The sequence below is a fragment of the Amorphotheca resinae genome, assembly GCF_003019875.1.
Source record: "Amorphotheca resinae ATCC 22711 unplaced genomic scaffold M430scaffold_11, whole genome shotgun sequence".
In the NCBI taxonomy this organism is placed as follows: domain Eukaryota; kingdom Fungi; phylum Ascomycota; class Leotiomycetes; order Helotiales; family Amorphothecaceae; genus Amorphotheca; species Amorphotheca resinae.
Window position 1 is genome coordinate 951,296 of NW_020194481.1, and position 12,059 is coordinate 963,354.

Sequence of the window (12,059 nt, forward strand, 5' to 3'; positions counted from 1 at the left end):
AGAACATCCCAACGCCAGAGACCCTTTGGCCTTTGCAACCCTTTTTTTTGATGTGAACGCCAATCCATAAGCCACACAAACCCCACAGCTTTCATTATCGTCTAATTTTCATATCCGCAGTTTCCTTCAATGCCCCAACAAGCACCCTATGTGCTCCTAGGGCCGCCTGTACAGCATTATCCGCAAGGTCCTCATATGAATAAGTTTGGAGTAAAGATCTCTGGTTCTCGTGCCCAATATCTCCCTTGACCCAAAGATCCGTGATTTCATCCCGAGAAGGTAGATAAGCCACAACGCAAGCAGCGACTATCTCCTGGTGCTCGGAAGGCGCAGGATCCAGTACCAGAATCGTTGGAGATGGCTTCCCTATGTCTCCAGAACCCCGAACCACAGCAGCGACCCCACCAGCAACAACATCCACACAGTCGATTCCAGCATCCGCAATGGCGGCAGAAGCAACCGTTATGCAACCGCTGAGAACAGTCATCATTCCCCAATCCCCAGAGCCGCTTGATCCTCGTCCGCGGTCATCCCCCCACCATTGATCCTCCTCACCTTCTAGAATCGTGATGATAACCTCCACTCCACTTTTGGGCCATCTGTCTCCGATTATTACCCCTCTTAACGCAGTCTCTAAATGTACGCCTAGATCCCTCTCAGTGGAATCTCGAACGTAGCCTCGCCTCTTCCTCGTAGCAAACGGCGCATACTTGACGTGCGTCGTGAGAATGATATGGGGAGAGAAGGGCGCGGATTTGGGTAGAGGTCGAGGTCCGTGGACGGTGCAAGTAAGCTTCAGGCCAGAGGTAGAAAGAGAAGCAAGACCGGGCGCTACGGCTTTTTGGTTCTTCAAAGCTTCAAGTTCGAAGTAAGCCGATCCCGAAGCTGAAGGAGTGACACCTGTCTTCAAGACTGTGAAGTGTTAGATAAGAGCTACTAGCAGAAATGCTTCGTACATACACATTTTCCTGAGCACATTTGGGGCTCTGGTTCTTGTGGGCCTGTCCAGGTCGCTCGCATCTTTGGTGAGGTATTTGGAGTAGACTGGCGCCGACGTGCCGCCAGAAGGGCCGTTTATTCTCCTCCTGTCCGTCATTTTGAATTAAAGGCAATGCGAAGTTGCTATGCTCCCATTCCCGAGTTGCAACTTATGGGTTTCTGAGAGTATCTCGTCAAGAAAAGTCCCAGGCGCAAGATGATTGGTTGGCGCTTGTTTGTTAGCGTTAGTGCATGGGTCGAAAGCTGCTTAAAATCCAAAATATTTTCGCCAAAATGCTTTGAGCTTCAATTCTATTCAATCCCACACAATGGTTTTGTGCACCATCCAGACAATCAACTCGGGTCTATGGAAGCATGGCAAAGATGTGCCTGTTGCTTGATCTCCTGATTATTGCTAACTTAGCAGCACCATTCAACTGACCTTATAGCATTGTGAGTCCCAACCCTTTGTTTCCTCCCTCTGCTCCTGATGATTTCTTTTCACAACAGTTCTTGGTGATTTCCTGAGCCACTGAACAAACATGCATCACCATCTGAAGCATCTCTATACCTCTTGCTTCTGCCACCTATTGCAGGTTTCGGGTGCTAACAGCAAGCCAGAGCACGACGACTTTTTTTTAACAAACCTTACCAAAGGGCTCCAGTGATGTTGGGTTCCATACATGGCCGAAGAGGATGGGCACATGAGTGATGGGTCTCTGGTAAGCTCAATTTCCATACGCCTGAGTGCTTTGAAGCTCGTCCTTTTATGATGAAAAACCTTTTAATCAGTTCTGCTTCTGAACTTCTTGATGACAACCAAAATACCAAAACTTTTCTGAAAAGCTTACACCATCCTTCTATTGTTTTACTTCTCTAAACCCAACAGTTTAGCTGACCATCACAAAGTCTAGATTCGCAGCTGCCCCACCTCATCCCGACATCGAACTGAAGGTACGATTTACAATATTTCTCAGCCACACTCTGCCCTGATGACAACTAGCTTATCCATTCAATGAGTGCGTCTTGGCCGAGCCCCCCTCCCGCACCTTACCAGTTGATTTACGTCGGCTGGGATGACGGGTTGTGGAGTGTGGGGTTTCAGTGCTTCAGGTCCTCTGCAAGACGTCTTGTAGTGTGGAGGTCTGAGGCCGGTTGAGGTGCCTGAGTAAACCGGCTTTTCTGAGCACCCTTTGATATTATTCAAGCATTTTGAAACCCGAGACATATCAGAATGCTGACATGTTTTGCCAACAGAAACCTTCAAAACCTCTGGAGGCCTCCTTGTGGATTAGTGGGGGGACTCTGAAGATGGCACATTGATGTATCCAGGAGACGTGTCTTCCTGTGTTCCTGTCCATATAGGTGCTTGACACCTACCTAGATACTGTACTGTAGTAATGTGTGTATTTCTGAATGCTAAAGAACTTCGAAACTAGACTCCCTCGCGGGCTCCAAGACCCAATTACCTATTTAATCCCTGTCCAGCCCGTGCCCCTTTGCCTGCTTTCTTCTCTACCTACCTTGGATCTAACTCCTGTGTATTACTATAACCTCCCTATTTACCTCTAGACGTTGAGATTCTTATTAGCCATCACCATGTTGTTATTAGTTGCGCAGTGTTTTGAATTGATGCTACGGCGTACTGTAGCGAGACTCTTGGCGTTTCTCCCATTCGGGATATTTCTTAAGTTGTACACCAGCTGCGAATACTCCGTAATCTCCAAATCCACAACACCACCACCTCTCTCACATCATTGTCAATCACGAGTGGTACGCTGGTTGCCCATGCCACCTACGCCGCAATTTACGACCATCGCCTGACCGAACCTGGTCGATTCCTGAGCATTGGGCAAAGAGCCCCAGGGGTTGGACTGACTCGTGTCGGCGCAGTGAGCTCGACAGATCGTGCAAATCGCCAAACTGGCAAATACACACATCTTAGCCAACCCCTTCTCGATTTGAAGTTCGAGGCCTCTCTTTTTGAATGTTGCCCTCATATGCATCTGCATCTTCTCCGAAGATGATGCCACGGCATCAAGCGGGGGCCTACTCGAATGGGTATCCACGAGCCAAGAGCGACACATATTCCATTTCTCCCCATAGGTACGTACAATACAGTTCACGCTCCCAATCCGCGCTGCCTCCCTCACAAAGACGCGCAAAGATACTGACCGCGACACGTCGTGTATCTAGGTTCCAGCCAAGGACTTCACCTCCAGCCCTTCGACGGCGACGCCAACTTCTCGTTCGATTGACCATCGTTTTAATAATAACCACGCTTTTTGGATTCTTCTTATGGCCCGGCGCCTCCATACTCCCAGTCCTTTCGTTCGGCCTGCTTTCTTCAGGCGAGGACTTTCAACTTGAGACTGTGCGATACTACGATCTTTCCAATGTCCAAGGGACCGCGAGGGGATGGGAAAGGGAGGAGCGAATCCTGCTTTGCGCCCCCCTTCGAGACGCCGAATCTCATCTACGGATGTTCTTTTCGCACCTGCGCAACTTTACATACCCTCACCATCTGATTGACTTGGCCTTCCTTGTATCAGATTCCAAGGATAGAACGCTTCCCCTGCTCTCTGAGCTTCTAGAGGAGCTTCAGGCGGATTCAGACCCAAAGCAGCCATTCGGGGAGATCTCGATTATTGAGAAGGACTTCGGACAAAAGGTCAATCAGGATGTCGAAAGTCGTCACGGATTTGCAGCGCAGGCAAGCCGAAGAAAGTTGATGGCCCAGGCGAGAAATTGGTTGCTGAGTGCTGCCTTACGCCCGTACCACAGTTGGGTTTATTGGAGAGATGTGGATGTCGAGACCGCCCCGTTCACCATCCTTGAAGACCTCATGCGCCACAATAAGGATGTCATCGTACCAAGTGAGTTTAATGAATCTTGTGCAACATGCTGTATCATAACTAATTTATGTCCCAGACGTTTGGCGCCCTCTTCCTGATTGGCTTGGCGGCGAACAACCATATGATTTGAATTCATGGCAAGAATCTGAGACGGCGTTGGCTTTGGCCGACACTCTCGATGAAGACGCCGTTATTGTCGAAGGTTATGCAGAATATGCAACATGGCGACCGCATCTTGCTTATCTAAGAGACCCTTACGGAGACCCTGATATGGAAATGGACATAGACGGTGTTGGAGGTGTCAGTATCTTAGCCAAGGCTAAAGTGTTCAGATCTGGGGTGCATTTCCCAGCGTTCAGTTTCGAAAAGCACGCTGAAACTGAAGGTTTCGGAAAGGTTAGTCACACCTGCTTGTGCAACCCTTATACAATATCTAACATTGAGTAGATGGCAAAACGGATGCAGTTCTCAGTAGTTGGTTTACCCCACTACACCATTTGGCATTTGTACGAGCCAAGTGTTGATGATATCAGACACATGGAGGTTTGTTAGCTGTTTCGCACATCTGATTGGTAATTAACAGTGCTTTAGGAAATGGAAGCAGAGCGCATAGCCCGTGAGAATGAAGAAAAGGAACGCCTCGAGCGGATGAATAAGATCAAAGATCAATTTGCGGATCCAAATGGTCAATGGGAGAAGGACAAGACGGACATTCAAAACGAGGCAATGAGGGAGAAGGCGAACGAGGAGAAGGCTGCAAAGGAAAGAGAGGCAGAGCAGAAAGCTGCAACCGAGGACACGAAACCAGCTGTGGCTGCAGGTCCTGTTCAAGCCGACAAAGAAGCAACTAAACCGCAGGAAGCTGTTCAGGTGAGAATTCCCTAGTTTTAGTGTGAGTTTTATTATGCTGACAAACTTCAGGAGTCTACGCCGAAGTCTACGCCGGAATCTACGCCGGAGTCTAAGCAGGTGTGAGGCCTCTGGTGATGCGATATGAGTGACTTGGGGAGACTCACTTCACAGAGAATGAGGGACTTCAATAATGCTGTAGGGATATGAGCCTACGAACGTCTCCTTACAAACGGAAATGATCTGGCGCGGAGTTAGGATTGTATAGCGCTGGGCCACGGGATTCTAGCATTCTTGCCATAACATAAAACGGAGCGTGGTTAGGAAGCTTGCCGTCAGAGTGTACTTAATATGGGTTAGAGCTCTGTAAAACTAGATGGGAAACATGTTGAAGCGATAACTACGATATGCCCGTACTTGTCTCTGCCCTTCTACTGCCGTTGAGTTGAATCCCCTTGCAACATTTAATGGCCATGTAAGAATGATGTAGATTCTGCGTTTCGTGTCATTTCACCGTTGTGTCACGTGCCATCGAAAGAGCCACGGTACCTTTTGAGGCTCAAGGCGACGCCTGGCGAGTTTGGCCAATTGAGGACCATTTGTCCAATCTCTCAACATCAGCAGTAAGATAACCCGTATAGTTGCCCTGCTGGTCGGATGTTCTGCGCCAAAGCGATCTGAAGGCTACGTTCTGACTCAAAAGCTTGTTCCTCGTCTTCATGCTGCCTGAAGTATGCGTAGAGATGCCCAAGTCGCAGATCCCCAAGCCCCTACAACGTCGGTAGATTCACCGGAATCTTCTATACGAGGCCTCGAATCCTTCTCGACCACAAACTCTGGCGGACCCAGCTTGCAAATCCCTCGGTCGAACGAATTCAACATGGCCTCCAGCTCCAGAACGAGCGTCTCTGTGGCGGTTGACCCCGTCGCCTTGATCACAACGGAATGTATCACGGTCACGTCTGCCATGCGAAAGCATGCTCGCTGGGCACATTCCTCGGTCTCTGCCATTCTGGGTGTGGCTTCTCCGTTGAATCCAAGCGTGCAGAACTCTCAGCCTTCAACACCTCGAGATGAGCTTGGAAATAGAAAGGGGCTCAAGAGTAGAACGTCCTTGGGATTTGCAGATGTGGGAGAGGAGGGAGGACTGGCAAACAGATGGGGCTTACGAGGGAAGAAAGGGAAGAGCATGCAGGACAATCCCTTAATGGCTGGGTTTGGCAGACTCCGGCGTGAGCTTACGGGTTGCAAAGGTAATTGAGACTCCTGCATTATGAGAGCAACTTCTCTGACCTCCTATCAGACATACGAAAGTTTGATACACCCTCGTTATTACATCCTTTCCTCCAAGTCATCCGCGCCTCAGCAACCTCCGCTCCGATTACCTCCCTCGCCCTCGCCGCCATCACAAAGTTCTTCTCATATAACCTCATAAGCCCGGATTCTCCTCGATTGTCTATTGCTATGCAGTCATTGTCTGCTGCAATAACACATTGTCGATTCGAGGCTAGCGACTCCGCTGCAGATGAAATAGTTCTGTTGCGAATACTGAAACTCATGGAGGGGATGCTATGTGGCCCAGGTGGAGATCTACTCAGCGATGAGAGCGTCTGTCAGATGATGGAATGTGGACTAAGCATGTGCTGTCAAGCGAGACTATCAGAGCTTCTTCGACGGTCAGCGGAAATGTCCATGGTCAAAATGTGTCAAATCATATTTGAACGTTTGAAACACCTGGAAATTGAAGCAGGGGATGAGGATGAGGCCTTGGATGAGAAGACAAAGGAGGATATGGATACTGTCAAGATGGACCCATCGGCGAAGGGCAATGATGCTGTCACATCATCTTTGGCCGCGGCTCCAACAGATTCACGTCCATCCTCAAGCTTTGACAAATTGCGGCCCGGGAATTCAGCATCGATAGACAATGGATCTGAGGCTGGAGTTGGTCCTGCGTCAGAGGCGTCGGACGAACCTCCAATAAAGCCATACTCACTTCCATCTATAAGGGAACTTTTCCGGGTTCTCGTTGATTTGTTAGATCCTCACGACCGCCAACATGCTGATGCTATGAGAGTAATGGCATTGCGCATTATCGATGTAGCCCTCGAGGTTGCGGGCCCCTCCATTGCAAAACATCCAAGCTTGGCGACTCTTGCCGAAGATCGGCTCTGCAGACATCTGTTCCAACTCGTCCGTTCAGACAATATGGCGATATTACACGAGTCTCTCATCGTTACCGGTACTCTGCTTGCCACATGCCGTGGTGTTTTGAAACTGCAGCAAGAACTGTTCCTTTCTTACTTGGTTGCGTGCCTGCATCCTCGTGTCGAGATTCCGCGAGAGCCAGGCATTGACCCATCCTTGTATGCCGGAGTTCCACAAGCCCCAAAACTTGTGAAGCCTCCGCCATCACAATCAAGCAGCGGTAGATCAACACCAGTTCCTGTCAAAGACCGGCAAAAGCTGGGTATGGAAGGAGGTTCGAGGAAACCAGACGCTAGAGAAGCCATGGTAGAGAGTGTAGGCGCTCTTGCTCGAATCCCAAGCTTCATGGTAGAGCTGTTCGTTAACTACGATTGCGAGGTTGATCGCAGCGACTTGTGTGAAGATATGGTGGGGCTCTTGTCACGGAACGCCATTCCAGATTCGGCCACCTGGAGCACGACGAGTGTTCCGCCTCTATGTCTGGATGCCTTGTTGGGCTACGTTCAATTTATCGCGGAGAGACTAGATGATGAACCCAAATTTGAAGGGTACCCTGACAAGGAGAAACTACGCGAACAGAGGAGGAGGAAGAGGATTATCATCCAAGGAGCTACGAAGTTCAACGAAAACCCAAAAGCTGGACTTGCTTATTTAAACTCTCAAGGGATCATAGACGACCCTACGGATGCCAAGTCTGTTGCAGCATTCTTGAAAGGCACATCAAGAATATCAAAGACAGTATTTGGGGAGTTCATATCGAAGAAAGGCAACGAGGCTGTCCTCGAGGCTTTGATGGATACATACAATTTTGATGGTAAACGAGTGGACGAGGCCTTGCGTGAACTTCTGGAAGCATTCCGACTGCCGGGCGAGTCTGCACTGATCGAGAGAATCATAACCGTATTCTCTGAACGTTATTGTGCCTGCTCTGTGCCTGAAGGTCTTAAAAGCAGCGATGATGTTTTTGTCTTGACATACGCCGTCATCATGCTCAATACCGATCAGCACAATCCAAATCTGAAGGGCCAAAATCGGATGACCTATGAGGACTTTGCTAAGAATCTGCGTGGGGTAAATGCAGGGGGAGACTTTCCCCCCCAATATCTCCAAGATATCTACGACTCCATCAAGTCGAATGAGATAATATTGCCAGATGAACATGATAACAAGCACGCTTTTGATTATGCTTGGCGAGAGCTGCTACTCAAAACCGAATCTGCTGGGGATCTTGTAATCTGCGATACGAATATCTTTGATGCGGATATGTTCGCGGCGACCTGGAAACCCGTCGTCGCCACCCTGTCCTACGTGTTTATGTCTGCAACTGACGATGCTGTATTTTCGAGAGTCATTACTGGCTTTGATCAATGCGCACGAATTGCAGCAAAATACAAGTTGACTGAGGCCGTTGATCAGGTAATATATTGCCTGAGCTATATGACCACACTTGCCACCGAAACCACATCAAATACAGCTCTCAACACGGAGATCCAAGTGGGTGAAAACAGTGTCATGGTCAGCGAGCTGGCAGTCAAATTTGGTCGCGATTTCAAAGCTCAATTAGCTACTGTTGTTCTCTTTCGAGTAGTGACAGGTAGTGAGTCTGTCATTAATGATGGCTGGAAGCACGTGAGTCTTGGGATCTCATTTAGGGTGGAAGGCCTGCTAACAGTGCTCAGATTGTGCGCATTTGGTTGAATCTTTTTGTCAATTCTCTGATACCCCCTTTCTTTGCACCAAACCGCATAGACATTCCTCCTATACCGCTACAAAATCCCTCGCAGGTTATCGATCGTGGTCAAAAACAGACCGAAACAAATATTTTTTCAGCTTTCACGAACTATATCTCCAGCTACGCTGCAGACGACCCTCCTGAACCGTCTGATGAGGAGTTGGAGAGCACATTATGTACAGTTGATTGTGTGAACGCCTGCTACATGGGAGATGTGTTCGCAAATATAGTGTATGTATAGCACTAGTCCTTCTCCCTGGTACCCAAGGCTGACCTTTGTAGGAACCTCCCTGTAGATGCTTTGAAGCCTCTTGTGCAAGCCTTGCTATCCCAGCTACCTGATGATCCTTCGTCTATCGTCATAACTCTGAAAACCGAGACAGAAGCTGTGTCTCCTACAAACGGCCACAAAAGTTCATCGAATGGGCCAGTATACGATCCATCGATGGCCTATATTTTGGAACTCTGCACAGTGCTTACTCTCCGAGATGAAGAGACTGTCAATGCTCTTGGCCGTGATGTTGCAGAAGCATTGCAAAACACCTTGCGCAATGCTGGTAGCTACCACCATATTCTGATATCGAGGACGATCTTTTACCTGCTTCAAATATTGCAGGCTAGCTATGTAAGTGTCATCAATCCCCGGCATAAATTGAATTTGACCTTAACATCTCTAGGAACAATCCTTCATTCGTATTCCGGTTGTACTCCATACTATATCGAGCTTCAAGAAGGATTTATTCGAGAGGTCTGCAACTCTCGTTCTTCAGGGTCTGTCACATTGCATTAAGGAGCCGGGCCCTCTTAGGAATGAAATAATGACGTCTCCGGACTTCTGGGTGATCCTACGCAACCTCACGGCAAATGCACAGGCAGCGCCGACTGTGTTTGAATTGCTCGAGGGCATCGTTATGGGTTCGCCTCCAACAATAATGGCAGACAACTATGAATCAGCAATGTCATTACTCAATGACTTTGCGTCTACTGGAAGTGTTGGGTCCACAGTCGAACAGAAGCAAGATAAGCGAACGAGAAGAGGCCAGGTGGTCAAGCAAGAGAAGAAACCAGAGTATGTCTCCAATCCATTGATTGAAGCCCAAGCAAACTAACATGGTATAGGGTCGATGCTGCTGTTGCAAGGGGCGTCAAAGCTATTACGATGATATATTCATTGACGACCCGGATACCAGTTCTCATGAAGCAGTCTCATCTCGAAAGTAAAGAGGCGTGGGCCGCTTACTGGTCGCCGATTTTCAGAGCACTCACCACTCAGTGTACAAATCCTTGTCGCGAGATCCGCCACCAAGCATTCTCTTCCCTGCAGCGTACTCTGCTGTCTCCAGAATTGACATCAGGTGAACACGAGGAATGGACTGCAATATTTGGAGAAGTCCTCTTCCCGCTTATCGTAAGACTTCTGAAGCCCGAAGTCTACTCATCCGACCCTATTGGTATGAGCGAGACGAGGGTGCAAGCTGCTACATTACTCTGCAAAATTTTCCTGCATTACTTAGTCCTACTTTCGAAATGGGATGGTATGCTGGATCTCTGGCTTAAGATACTCGATATCATGGACAGATTAATGAATAGCGGGCAAGGCGATAGCTTGGTACGTTGACTTCTGATTGGATGAGACTTTCAGTACTAATTAACTTAAATCATAGGAAGAGGCAGTTCCAGAAAGTTTGAAGAATATTCTGCTTGTAATGTCAAGTAGCGGCTATCTCGTTCCCCCAAGCGGGGATCCATCTCAGGATAGATTGTGGGTGGAAACCTGGAAACGAATTGACAGATTCCTTCCCGACTTGCGGAAGGAGCTCGATTTAGACCCGAAGGAAAAACCGGAGGAGAAACCGGAAGAGAAATTGGCAGAGCAGCCACAGGAGCCACAGGAGTTACAGAAGGAGGAGAGCGCCGTTCCAGTAACGCCGGTTTCGTAAATGTATGTGTACACCAGTCTTGATTTTGTACAAAAAGATATCCTTGCGGCTTATTTGGATGACGACGTTGGCGAACAATGGTTACCGATCTCTATGTTTGCCGCGCAGTTAGCGGGCTGGAGCAAAGAAAGCCTTGTATATAATGACTTGAAGGGATCTTCTTGTGAACGAATTTCAATCAAAAAAGTATAATTGCGCTATCTTCTATTCCTACCTCCAATGACAACAGAAATGTCTAGTCCAGTAATGATCATTAGCCGTCAAATTCCTTTGGGGTATTCCCCTCCCCCCAATCCTCAATGTCTAGTTGCTAGCAGCAGCCTTTGCCAAATATCCACTATTTCTGAAGATCTCTCTACCAACAAACGGCCTTAAGCACTCATTCAGCTGTCCTATCCTTGCACCCATCCTCGTCGTCATGCATCTCCACAGCAAGTGATCATCAACACGCCCATAATTCCTCGCCCTTAAGAAAATTACCATCACCATAGTTCCTATTCATACATATCATTTAAATTAGGAGAAAACATAGCACATACGACCATAGACTAAGGAATCCTGGGCATCCCGTCCGCTCTGCCATACATAAGCCTTAGATCGGCGGATTAGTAGTTGGGTGGGTGACCACCAGCGAATACCCGCTGTTGTATTGTTTTTTTTTTTTTCTTTTTTTTGCGTCCTTTTTCTTTGAATATCTTCATTTTTGTCTTTGCTTGGTGTCGAAACTTTGTTTGTGTCTGAGGAAGGTAAGGTACCTAGGTACCTTGGTGATGGTGAATTTGTGTTGGATGGCCTTCTCTTTCTCCTTCCCCCCCGGCTGCCCCCCCTTTTTTTTGCAACTGTTTGTTTGCTGTGGAAGAGGACGGGATGTTTGAGTAGCGCTGGAGAGATGGATCAGTTGCTGCGATGCTAGCTGACATTTTGAATACTAGTTATAACCTCCGTTATACAACTATCATCATCAAGAACTAATTCCCTACGACACAATCCAAGTCGACGGTCAACCTATCTATCAGTCTCCAGGTTCTTTCATCTCACCTTCTCAAACCAACACAAACAAACATATGTATCCACTACCTTTGAACAACATCAACATCTCCCATCCACAGATTTCATTCTCCCCTTTCATATTATCTATATCCTATCTCCCAGAATCCCGGAAACCCGACATCAAAGGATCCCCTCGGTTAACAAACATAAGCTTAACCCGACAACCTCCTGCTCAAGACAGGACGAAATGCCCGATATTTCACTCCTCCTCTCCAAGAGTTTTTCAATCATTTGTATTTATTTGTTCCAACCCCTCTTTTATCGTATGTATATATGTGTGTGTATGATTGTCGCGCTAGCTTTATAGGTCTTGATCTAAGACAGACAGATATATTAGCCAAGATTTGATCTATATGTAGCTCGCGACCTGTGACGAAATCCAACTTTCATAGATTCTTGCTTCTTGATTTTGTTTGTCCTAACTCTCATGTATAATATAACGTGTAT

The 12,059-nt window shown here is 47.8% G+C and overlaps 3 protein-coding genes across 3 annotated transcripts; 2 read left to right on the forward strand and 1 right to left on the reverse strand.

Moving 5' to 3' along the window:
- Positions 1-94: 94 nt before the first annotated feature.
- Positions 95-1,096, reverse strand: M430DRAFT_22174 (hypothetical protein; the record flags this gene model as incomplete). The annotated part of the gene is made up of 2 exons (XM_024864647.1): positions 95-912; positions 961-1,096. The coding sequence occupies 2 exons, from the start codon at positions 1,094-1,096 to the stop codon at positions 95-97; spliced, it is 954 nt and encodes a 317-aa protein (XP_024718012.1).
- A 1,869-nt stretch (positions 1,097-2,965) lies between these two features.
- On the forward strand, positions 2,966-4,927 carry M430DRAFT_146091 (glycosyltransferase family 62 protein; the record flags this gene model as incomplete). Its single annotated transcript, XM_024862989.1, has 6 exons — positions 2,966-3,084; positions 3,175-3,854; positions 3,910-4,229; positions 4,281-4,376; positions 4,425-4,703; positions 4,755-4,927. The coding sequence occupies 6 exons, from the start codon at positions 2,966-2,968 to the stop codon at positions 4,806-4,808; spliced, it is 1,548 nt and encodes a 515-aa protein (XP_024718013.1). The 3' UTR covers positions 4,809-4,927.
- A 635-nt stretch (positions 4,928-5,562) lies between these two features.
- Positions 5,563-10,562, forward strand: M430DRAFT_107883 (hypothetical protein; the record flags this gene model as incomplete). The annotated part of the gene is made up of 7 exons (XM_024861182.1): positions 5,563-5,935; positions 5,986-8,519; positions 8,570-8,853; positions 8,905-9,247; positions 9,300-9,691; positions 9,742-10,231; positions 10,287-10,562. 7 exons carry the CDS (start codon positions 5,563-5,565, stop codon positions 10,560-10,562), a joined length of 4,692 nt encoding a protein of 1,563 aa, XP_024718014.1.
- Between the last annotated feature and the right edge of the window lie 1,497 nt (positions 10,563-12,059).